Genomic DNA, 12,151 nt, shown 5'->3' on the forward strand with positions numbered 1-12,151 from the left:
TCCCACTGGTGGAAACATCCTTTCCACATCCATTCTATCTATGCCTTTCATTATTCTGTAAGTTTCAATGAGGCCCCCCCTCAGCCTTCTAAACTCCAGCGAGTACAGGCCCAGTGCTGTCAAATGCTCATCATATGCTAGCCCACTCATTCCTGAGATCATTCTTGTAAACCTGAAGTATGAATGGAAGGAAGCCCTCAGCTGGATAGACTCGTGGTCAGACTCTTCTGGGTGTGTGCCTCATTAAGCTGTGATCACCTCCAGAATTCACTTGAAGGGTGGCAGGACCTAGACAATTATGGACAACTTGCTTCATTTTCTCTAGGACATAGGAAGTTAAGATACAGTCTAACAGTGGCCTTGAATGTTGATTCAGCCCAAGATACTTACTGCTGCTCGAGAATAAATGGATTAAATACCTACACAGACCCTCAAATGAAACAAAAGATAGACACAAAGTGCTGGATCACAGATTGGGACCTAAAAGATGGGTGACATTTTGGGCTGGGACGCTTGTCCCGACCCGAAAATGTCACCCATCCATTTTCTCCACAGATGCTACCTGACCTGCTGAGTTAATCCAGTACTTGACGTCTAACTTTGGTATAAATCAGCATCTGCAGTTCTTTGTTTCTCTCTCAAATGCAACCACCGATGTACAATCTCATTCTTAGAATAAAGGGGAGGCCATTTAAGACTGAGGCGAGAAAAAACATTTTCACCCAGAGAGTTGTGAATTTGTGGAATTCCCTGCCACAGAGGGCAGTGGAGGCCAAATCACTGGATGGATTTAAGAGAGAGTTAGATAGAGCTCTTGGGGCTAGTGGAATCTAGGGATATGGGGAGAAGGCTGGCACGGGTTATTGATTGGAGACGATCAACCATGATCGCAATGAATGGCGGTGCTGGCTCAAAGGGCCGAATGGCCCCCTCCTGCACCTATTTTCTATCTTTCTAAAGCATAACGTGCTGCCCAAATTGATAAAAGTTACCCCAACAACTTTAAAGGCCAACTACATTTTATACTTTGTGTCAAAATGGCATTAAACCATTCAGCATTATGTAACCTAATATTCACCACCAACCTTTAGCCAGAACTCAAGGTTGAAGGCTTTGCTAATTTGCCAATATTATTCCTAAAATAATAAACATGAAGTTTGTTAGTGTTTTTCCTTTTTGTTTGAATTTAGTTACTTGGGATGGAAATGAAAGCAGCTTTAGAATTTATTTTCAATGAAAGCCTTTGATTTTAACAGATTTGCTCTGCAATTCAGTTGTCAATGTTCTGCAGTAACTCTGGAGTAATTCACTTCAAAGCTAAAGTAAGAAGGGTCAGGAGTTCAGTCGGTTAAACCTACCGAACATAACAAAGTGTGCTTCCAATACTGGGACATGGAGTTTATTTTACTCTTTCAACTGAGATAATAAGGATTTACTACTGAGCAATTATCTGTTCAGGTCCTTGTATCTTTCCATCATTTTATTTGGTTTAGTTTAGTCTTGTTAAAGGGCCTGTCCCATTTTCACAACCTCTGCCGAGTTTGCCCTTGACTCATACTCGCAGCATGGTCGTCACGAGGTTGCAGGAGGTCGTAGGTAGGTCGTGATGCTAGTCTTAGGTACTCGTGGCATCAAGTAGGTCGGGGCGTTTTTCTAGCATGATGAAAAATGTCCACGAGTTAAAAAGGTCGTGAATTACCTCGTGAAAGTGGGACAGACACTTTAGAGATACATCGTGGAAACCGGCCCCTCGGCTCACCGAGTCCGCACCAACCAGCGATCCCCACACACTAACACTATCCTAGGGACAATGTACACTTACATTTTTTTTTAATATAAACCAAGCCAACTAACCTACATCTTTGGAGTGTGTGAGGAAACCGAAGATCTTGTAGAAAATCCATGCAGGTCATGGGGAGAACGTACAAAGTCCAAACAGACCGCACCCATAGCCAAGATCGAACCCGGGTCTCTGGCGCTGTAAGGCATTAGTGCTTTTGCCACACCACCAAACTGCCCTTCAGTAACTAATTTTACTGAAACTCTCTATCACAGACAACATTCTGCACCATCACCAGTCCATTCACATCCTTCCAAAGGTGTGGCAAACCAGTTATGGCTTATCCCATAGTTTATGGGTTCCGATCCATAACGTTACATATCCATGATCCCCATGGATGTTGCCACTGAGTTACTCCAGCACTTTGTGTCTCAGTTGATAAAAGTGTACCAAATTGTCTTTTACATTGTGCCTGGTTCATGAAGGCAGGTGTCTCGTATATCTTCCTTCAGGGCTTCTTGGGCTTGTACACTAAGATCCCTCAGTTCTTCAATAGTCTACAGAAGCCTTCCCCTTCACTGTTTCTGTCTAAGCTTTATTAATCCTTTAATCCTTTAATAAAGCATCTCAGCACATTTCTTTCACATTGAATTCCATCTGTCCTTTCCCCCACCCATCTTACTATCTCATCCATATTCTCCTGTGGTCAAAATCCCATCTCATTATTAGTTTAGTTTAGAAACATAGAAAATAAGTGCAGGAGGGGGCCATTTGGTCCTTCAAGCCAGCACCGCCATTCATTGTGATCATGGCTGATCGTCCCCAATCAATAACCCGTGCCTGCCAAGTCTTATTGTCACTTATTGACAAGTGTACCTAGGTACGCTGAAATCTTCGCTTTAAAGCAGCATCGGCAGTTCTTTCCTACACAATTCAGGTGCAAGATCAGTTTAGAAACATAGAAATTATTGTCACATGTACCGAGGTACAGTGAAAAGCTTTTGTTGCGTGCTAACCAGTCAGCAGAAAGACAATACATGATTGCAATCAAGCCATTTACAGTGTATAGATACATGATAAGGGAATAACATTTAGTGCAAGGTAAAGTCAGCAAAGTCCGATCAAGGATAGTCCGGGGGTCACCAATGAGGTAGATAGTAGTTCAGGACTGCTCTCTGGTTGCGGTAGGATTATTCAGTTGCCTGAAAGCAGCTGGGAAGAAACTGCCTCTGACTGGAGGTGTGCATTGTCACACTTCTATAGTTTTGCCTGAAGGGAGAGGACAGAAGAGGGGGTGGCCAGGTTGTGGCCTGTAACTCAGGATAACTCAGTGGGTGAGGCAGCATATCTGCAACTAGTAGTAGTAGACCCCTCTCGGTCATGACTGACCATGGGTGATGCATTCTAGTTAGCAGGTGATGTGTGGTCGGATACAAGCCTGGGCGATGTCATGTGGAGGACAGGCTGTTGCCCATGCAGCACGTCCCCCCTCTCCACGTCGCTGATCGATCCAAAGGAACAGCTGGGCCGTTACAGTTTGGCACCAGCGCCGTCGCAGGAGCTGCCAGAACGAGGTTGTAGACAACGACGAACTGCCTTAGGGGCTCCGACTCCGGATTTTCTTGAGGTTTACTCCTGGAGCCTTTTCCATGACTGGATATGGCCACAAGGCAGTGGAGGTTTTAAATCAGAGTTTTCCCTCTCCTAGATGGACTGCCTTCCCAGGCTGATGAGCCCCATCTGCCCAAGACTCGTGGGGGCGGGAGCGTCTACCTTTCCGTGCAGGTCTATAGCATCTTGCCCACTGCCCACCTGCAACTAATCACCAATATAATAAACGAGAAAAAAACAATATGATAAAAACGAGAAAAAAAGTTCAGTGTGTGTATATACACATGTACTCACACACACGTATATACGCACATATACGTACAATTAAAAAACAAACAACAATAATAGTGCAATAATAGTCTCTGTAGTCCAGAGCTAATGGAGGTTGTAGTGTTTAATGTAATGTCAGGTCGCATCTTGGAGTAAAAAGGATGGGCAGCATAGCGGGTCGGGAAGAAGGGTCCCTACCCGAAACGTCACCCATCCTTTTTCTCCACATATGCTGCCTGACCTGCTGAGTTATTCCAGCACTTTGTGTCTAATGTCTGTAATTTTGAAAGTGAGTTTTCTGTTCTGGGCATGAAATCCTATCCACTCACACGAGTTTTGTTTCCTTTCTAGAAAGAGTATCCAGTTCCTGAACAGTTCAAGACCACATGGGATGGGACAAAGCTCTGCACCGAAGCGGCAGAAAACGTTGGCTAACTGCTCACTTGAGGAGATGCTCCACCATTGACGTGTGGGGTTCTAGAGATACCAATTCACCATAATGCAATTTTACACTTTGTGCAACCACAGCATACCACACTACAGTAGTCAGATACCTTGCAGTTACTGCTTCACAAGTAGGGGTGCAACGATCAGCAGTCTTTCTGGCTCTGTACGTCTTTAGTCACCCAAGAGTTACAATACACGTGACAATTGCCACCTTTGTACCTAAATGCGCTTAGTTTGACATCATCTCACCTGAATCATAAGTTTAAACCACAGTATTTTTCAGTTAATTGGGAATTAGTTATTGGAACTCTTGATTATATAATTGTGCATCTCAATTGCCATTGTTCTTTGTAAACGGGGGGGGGGGGGGGGGGGGGGGGGGAGAAAGTCAGACGTCCGATTTTTAAAAGAAAATGTCTAAAGTTTATTCCAAAATCAGCAAAAACTTTATAGAGTGATTGCAGTGCAATAGTTTCAATTAAACTTCCATATATCTTCCTTTATATCCCAGTGCCAATACTGTGGAACATTTTGCCTTACAATCTTCGTCAGGCTACATGTTGTCCTTTTTAGGAAAGTAATTGGACATCAAGTTGTTTTTAAACCAATCACCATTATATTTTGAAAATACATTTGGTTTTATCAGTTATGCTTCATCTATATTAACCGTAGATTTTTTGACCAATGCTATCAAACTAGTTTTTTGACCAACTCAAATCAAACCTCAATTTGTATCAGGGAGGAGGACTCTACATTTACATAACATGATTACATTTCTTGATTAGTGCGGGTGTCAAAGGTTATGGGGAGAAGGCAAGAGAATGGGGTGAGGAGAGATAGATCAGCCATGATTGAATGGCGGAGTAGACTTGATGGGCCAAATGGCCTAATTCTACTCCTATTCCTTGTGACATAACAAACTAACATAGGTTTTAGGAGTAGAATTAGGCCATTTGGCCCGTCAAATCAACTCTGCCATTCAATCATGGCTGATCTATCTTTCCCATTCAAACCCATTCTCCTGCCTTCTCCCCATAACCCCCAACTCCCTTTTCTGCCTTTACTTAAGGTGTCCGCATGATGTGATGTAGGCAGAAGCAGAACCCGTAAAAGTAACTGTGAAGTCTTTTCCTTCCTACGCTCCAAGCTTTACTTTGATATAGCCGAACCACTTTAAGGAAGTTAGAGCATGGATCAGAGGTTCACATCTGTAGATCTGTATTAGACACAAAATGCTGGAGTAACTCAGCGGAACAGGCAGCATCTCTGGATAGAAAGAATGGGTGACGTTTCGGGTTGAGACCTTTCCGAAATGTCAACCAATCCCGGAGAGTCCCAACCTGAAACGTTACCTACTCCTTTTATCCAGAGGTGCTGTCTGTCCCGCCGAGTTACTCCAGCATTTTGTGTCTTATCTTCGGTGTAGAGCAGCATCTTTCCGACACATGTAGATCTGTTTTGTCCAGTGTTTTGTTTATGCAGTAATCGGGTCCTGGCAATTCTATTACAAAATGTAATGACTTGATGAAAGCTATGTCAAGCAGAGTCACACTGTGCTCGCACATCACAGCAGCAAGACTAACGTAAACTTTTACTGTTCCGAGCTCCAAAGTTTGTCCTCGGCATTATCTTAGCGTAGAAAATGGATAGTCTCCTTGCAAAGTAGTACTGCAGTTGTTCCCGTTAATCACGTTACTTGAGGGATTAGTTATTGTAATTTATAATATTGTTAGATGGTTTGTAGATTTTTGTCATGTCACACAAGGAGGATGTCCTGAAAATAAAAGCGGAAGTGTTGCAAAATATGAAATAGTCATTGTGGTGCTCTTAACGACAGATGATTTAGATTCTATGTCATAACACTAAAATACATCTTCCACTCATCATTCTACAAGAATCGAATGATTACAGTACAGATAGAGACCATTTGGTCCATCAAGTCCATACACTCAAGATAGACACAAAAAGCTGGAGTAACTCAGCAGGTTGGACGGCAACCAGAGATGAAGGGTCTCGATCCGAAACGTCACCCATTCCTTCTCTCCAGAGATGCTGCCTGCCCCGCGGAGTTACTCCAGCATTTTACATCCGGCCCTTCGAGCTAGCACCGCCATTTAATATGGTCATGGCTGATCATCTAAAATCAGTATCCGGTTCCTGCTTTTTCCTCATATCCCTTGATTCCTTTAGCCCTAAGAGCTAAATCTAACTCTCTCTTGAATGGGGTTAGGAGGGAGAGATAGATCAGCCATGGTTCAATGGCAGAGTAGACTTGATGGGCCGAATGGCCTAATTCTGCTCCTATCATTTACGATGTTATGATCTTTTACTTTTGTCAAAATATGGCGACGTGTGCAAGAATTTTACTGTGCAACGTGGCAATAAAGAACCAATGAAACGGGTTCACAGTGTAGCAGGGAATTTTGTGCTGCATCTATGCATTGTATTTGCCTTGACTTAAATAGGCACGGACACAAATAAAACAGCTCATAGATCAGTGGTGAATCTGTCTAACAAGTCGGTTAATTAAAGGTCTTATCTGTGCACACCCAGAAACAGTCTGAGATAACCCAAAGTGTTTCAAAGATTCAATGTACCTACAGCATTTTATATTCTCATGGCTACTTGTGAATCAGAGATAAGTCATTACTAATCAATGTCTCATCTTTGTCTTTCCCTAGATTTATCTTTAACCTTATGTTTCCTGGTACTTTGAACACTTCTCTCCCATATCTAATGAATGGGCAAAAAACCCTTGAGGGTCCCTGTATAGGGCGCTGGTGAGATCGCACCTGGAGTATTGTGTGCAATTTTGGTCTCCCAATTCCCAATTTGAGGAAGGATATTATTGCTATTGAGGGAGTGCTGCTTAGGTTCACCAGGTTAATTCCTGGGATGGCGGGACTGACGTATGATGAAAGAATGGGTCGACTGGGCTTGTATTCACTGGAACTGGAATACATTGATACATCTAATTACCCTAATACCCAATGTTAACCATTTTCCCATCCTGTTTCCACTGTATGTGAGCTCTAAGGTTAAACAGACTGTAACCTCTTATGATTTCCAAATTTGCCTGCAACATGGAGGCCGGTTCCGTATAACCATATAACAATTACAGCAAGGAAACAGGCAAGTCCGTGCCGAACAACTTTTTTCCCTTAGTCCCACCTGCCTGCACTCATACCATAACCCTCCATTCTCTTCTCATCCATATGCCTATCCAATTTATTTTTAAATGATACCAACGAACCTGCCGTCACCACTTCCACTGGAAGCTCATTCCACACCGCCACCACTCTCTGAGTAAAGCAGTTCCGCCTCATGTTACCCCTAAACTTCTGTCCCTTAATTCTGAAGTCATGTCCTGAAGTCATGTCCGCTGGATGTTTTCAAGAGGGAGTTAGATAGAGCTCTTAAAGATAGTGGAGTCAAGGGATATGGGGAGAAGGCAGGAATGGGGTACTGATTGTGGATGATCAGCCATGATCACATTGAATGGCTGTGCTGTCTCGAAGGGTCGAATGGCCTACTCCTGCTGGGATTTCCAATATTCCCTTTTATTTTTATGATCTCCAACAACTGTAGTGTTTCATTTCTCACAGACCCAGCTTTTTTGAAATTCCTTTCTCTGTTCCAATTCATCTCCTTTTACACCTTCCGCAAACAAATCAACTGCAACCGAGACACTTTTATCACCCTCTCGCAAACTGAACCATTGCTACTTGCGTCATCCAGTCTCTCGCTCTCCCCACCTTATCATCGACACTCCCATTCTTATCTTTACCCTTCTCTGCAACTTAAAACACGGCTATTTTCTCCCAGTTACATTTTTGCATTGTTTGCAGTTTTGAAAGGGTGGTGAATGTATGGAACGAGCTGCCGGGGTAGGTATTTGAGGCAGTTTATTTTGCAATGTTTAAGACAGGTACATGGATAGGAAAGGTTTAGAGGGCTGTGGGCCAAACATAGACAGATGGGACCAGTGTAGATGGACATGTTGGTCGGTGTGGGCAAGTTGGGCCGGATCGCCTGTTTCCACGCTGTATGACTACATAAAACCTAGACTAGTACAGCATAGGAACAGAATCTTCGGTCCACAATGTATGGGCCAAACATGGTGCCAAGACCAAGTCTTATCCACCTGCACATGGTCTCTATCCCTCCATTCCCGGCACATGTTCATGTGCATATCCAAAAGCCTCTTCAATGCTGTTATCATATCTCCCTCACCACCACCCCTGGTGGTGCATTACAGTAGGTGCAGGAGTAGGCCATTCGGCCCTTTGAGACAGCACTGCCATTCATTGGACCATCCCCAATCAGTACCCATTCCTGCCTTCTCCCCATGTCCCCTGACTCCGCTAGCTTTAAGAGATCTATCTAGGCACTAACAGGCACTAACCACCCTGTGTGTTAAAAAAGTTACTTGGCACATCTATACATTTTGCCCTTCTCAGCATAAAGAATAGTTGTATTTGATATTTCCATCATAGGAAAATGGTTCTGACTGTACTCCATCTATGCCTCTTAGAAGGTTAAATGCTTCTATCAGGTTCTACCCTCAACCTCACGTTTTCCAAGGAAAACAATCTAAGTCTCTCCAATCTCCTTGGAGCTAATTAATACCCTCTAATCCAGGCATAATTCTGGTAAACCTCCTCTGCACCCTTCCCCAGCCTCCTTAACCTTCCTGTAATGGAGCAACCAGATCTGCTGTGATGAAAGATCGTTGACCTTGAATGTAAATGCCACCTAGTTTAGATCAGTTTATCCTCACGTGTACCAAGGTACAGTGAAAAGCTTTTGTTACGTGCCAACCAGTCAGCGCAAAGACAATACATGATTACAATTGAGCCATTCAGTATACAGATACATGATGAAGGGAATAATGTGAATACCTTTTAGTGCAAGATAAAATTCAGTAAAGTCCAAATCAAGATAGTCTCAGCGTCTCCAATGATGTTGATTGTAGTTTAGGAATGCTCTCTAGTTGTGGTAGGATGGTTCAGTTGCCTGATACCAGCTGGGAAGACTCTGCCCCTGAATCTGGAGGTGTGCGTTTTCACACTTCTCTACCTTTTGCCAGATGGGGGACCCATTACTTGGACCACGCTTTTATATCAGGTTTCCAACATCTGCAGTTCCTTCTTTTATGTTTTGACTTGACTTTGACATGACATCCCAACGGGCCTCGGCTGCAGACTGGGAACGCGGCCGGATGCCTTTATCGAGGCGTCGCTATCTTGATGCTTTCCGGATCGCCGCATAGAAGATCGGGTCGGGGCCCGGCTAGGGCCTTGCGGGTCGGACAGAGGAGCCGGATCTCGTGGGTTGGCGGAGCAGCCGACGGGGCCCGGGTTGGCACCACGGAGGTATGAAGTGTGGTGGCAACAGTGGTGAGGCCTCGGCAGCGGTGAAGCCTCGCGACGATGGGGACTTGCGAGTCGACACGCGGTCGACGGTTGATGAGAGCGTGGGGGGGCCACTGTGACGGGGGGAGGGGAAGAACAATGGAGGACTTGGCGTGGGATGGGGGAACCGCCGTGGGGGAGGTGGGGAGAGAACAATGAACAATTGGGGAGGGTGGGAGAACAAAGGACAATGGGGACCACTGGGGGGGGGGGGGGGGGGGAACAAAAGGAGGAGCCGGTGTGCTTTGTAACTTTGTCAGTGCCGTAGGTGACTGCTATTTGTTTACATTTGGTATGCAGCAAAGAATCTCACTGCCTAGTCACGTGACAAATATTCCATTCTAAACAGAAACACTTTGCACATTGTTTTCAAGAAGGAACTGCAGATGCTGGAAAATCGAAGGTACACAAAAATGCTGGAGAAACTCAGCGGGTGCAGCAGCATCTATGGAGCGAAGGAAATAGGTAACGTTTCGGGATGAAACCCTTCTTCAGACATTAGCATCTTCTTAGTCACATGTGGATTCTCAAACGTTCAAAGGTCCTTTATTGCCTCATATACCAATATGCAATTTACCATACAGCCATATGAAAAAAAAGCAAGACACAGAACTACATAAAAGTTAACATAACTATCCACCACAGCGAATTCCCCACATTCCTGACTGAAGTCCAATCTTCTCCTCTTTATTCTCCCGCTGTCGGGGCAGCTGAACCATTCGTAGGGTGATCGAAGCCCCCGCAGCTGGCGGTCTAAGCTCCTGTGGCTTGGAGTTCCCGAAGTTGGCCTCTGACCGGAGACCGCGAGCTCCGTGATGTTGTCCACAAGCACCGAGTTGGAGCTCCGAGGTCGATCCCTGGCAAAGGGATCGGGGGCTCCGTGATGTTAAATTCCCGTAGGGTCCCCACGGTGGAGCTGTCAAAAGTCAGTCTCCAGCAAAGGCCGCCAACTCCTTGATGTTAGGCCGCTGTGCGGACAGAGATACGATACGGAAAAAAATTGCATCTCCGTCGAGGTAAGAGATTCGAGAAGGTTTCCCTGACCCCCCACATAAAACAAGCTAAAGAACACTAAAAACAAACATTTAACGCAAACTATTAAAACACAAAGAAGCAAGGGACAGACAGTCTGTTGGCGAGGCAGCCATTGCTGGCCCTACCACAAGGAGTGAAAAAATCTCCAATGCAGTAATCCACTGGCACTGGAGGGTAAATTCATGCAATTTGGGCTTACTTGAGCTGTAATTGTTCGTAGACAAAAGTGCTGGACAAAACTCAGTGGGTGCAGCAGCATCTATGGAGCGAAGGAAATAGGCAACGTTTCAGGCCGAAACCCTTCTTCAGACGGCAACATTTCAGGCCTAAACCCTTCTTCAGACTAATTGTTATATAATTCTATAAATCTATAGCTCTTAGGGCTAAAGGAATCAAGGGAAATGGGGAAAAAGCAGGAATGAGGTACTAATTTTGGATGATCAGCCATGATCACATTGAATGGCGATGCTGGCTCGAAGGGCCGAGTGGCCTACTGCACCTATTTTCTATGTTCTCACCTTATTCGAACGAGTGTGCAACCATCACGTTTGCAAACGGAATTACTTACTCAACATAGACACAAAATGCTGGAATAACTAAGAAGGGCAGCATCTCTGGAGAAAACGAATAGGTGACGTTTCGGGTCGTCTTTAGGATTCCGACCCGAAACGTTACCTATTCCTTTTTCTCCTGAGATGTTGCCTGACCCGCTGAGTTCCTCTGGCATTTTGTGTAATTCTTTGTGATAAACCAGCACCTGTAGTTCGTTCCTACACATTTTACCTTACTCAACTTATAGAGGTGTATAAAATCATGAGAGGAATAGGTTGGGTAGACGCACAGAATCTCTTGCCCAGAGTAGGGGAATTAGAACCAGATGACATTGGTTTAAGGTGAAGGGCGAATGATTTAATAGGAACCTGAGGGGCAATTGTTTGGGTGGTGGGTGCATGGAACGAGCTGCCAGAGTAAGAAGTTGAGGCACAGATAGATTTAGAGGGATATGGGCCAAACGCAGGCAGGTGAGACTAGGGTAGATGGGACGGTGTGTCGTTGTATAACTCTATGACATCGCCTTAAAAGCAATGGAAACCTTTGCATTTAATTTAACGCACGAGGTGTTATGCATTGCACGTTACAAATACAGCTTCCATGCAGAAGAGGGGAGGAGAGGAAGGGAGCACATCTGCAAAGTGCATCGATCGCCCGCTGTCTGTAGCAAAGATCTTTGGTCTGTAGTTCCCAGCAAAGATCCTAGAGGATCTTTGGTTCCCAGGGTCCAGGGGGGGACTGGTGCCTAGATAGTGTCGCTGTGTTTCTCTACGCTGTATAACTACGACAGCTCCTTAAAAAGCAACCGAGAGCTTTGCATTTCGTTTAATGCACGAAGTGCTATGCGTTGCAATACAGCTTCCATGTAGAAGATGAAGGAGGGGAACGAAGCACATTTGCAAAATGCACCGATTCCCCGCTTTGCAGCTCCCAGGGACCGGACTCCAGGATGGCGCATGCGCCTCCGCCGCACCGAGCGACACGTCATCCCCCACACGTCATCACCACCTCCCTTTATTCATATAAAGGCCCATTTTCAACT

At 44.9% G+C, this 12,151-nt stretch overlaps 1 protein-coding gene across 2 annotated transcripts in view; it reads left to right on the forward strand.

Moving 5' to 3' along the window:
- cap2 (cyclase associated actin cytoskeleton regulatory protein 2) overlaps positions 1–5,911 on the forward strand; it is a 138,838-nt gene extending 132,927 nt beyond the window's left edge. For both annotated transcript variants that reach the window (XM_055654535.1, XM_055654542.1), the window contains one exon: positions 4,013–5,911. In XM_055654535.1, the coding sequence (XP_055510510.1) occupies positions 4,013–4,096 (84 nt within the window). In that variant the 3' untranslated portion in view covers positions 4,097–5,911. The remainder of the gene's footprint in view (positions 1–4,012) is intronic.
- Positions 5,912–12,151: the final 6,240 nt, after the last annotated feature.

This window comes from Leucoraja erinacea, chromosome 2 (genome assembly GCF_028641065.1).
Source record: "Leucoraja erinacea ecotype New England chromosome 2, Leri_hhj_1, whole genome shotgun sequence".
In the NCBI taxonomy this organism is placed as follows: domain Eukaryota; kingdom Metazoa; phylum Chordata; class Chondrichthyes; order Rajiformes; family Rajidae; genus Leucoraja; species Leucoraja erinaceus.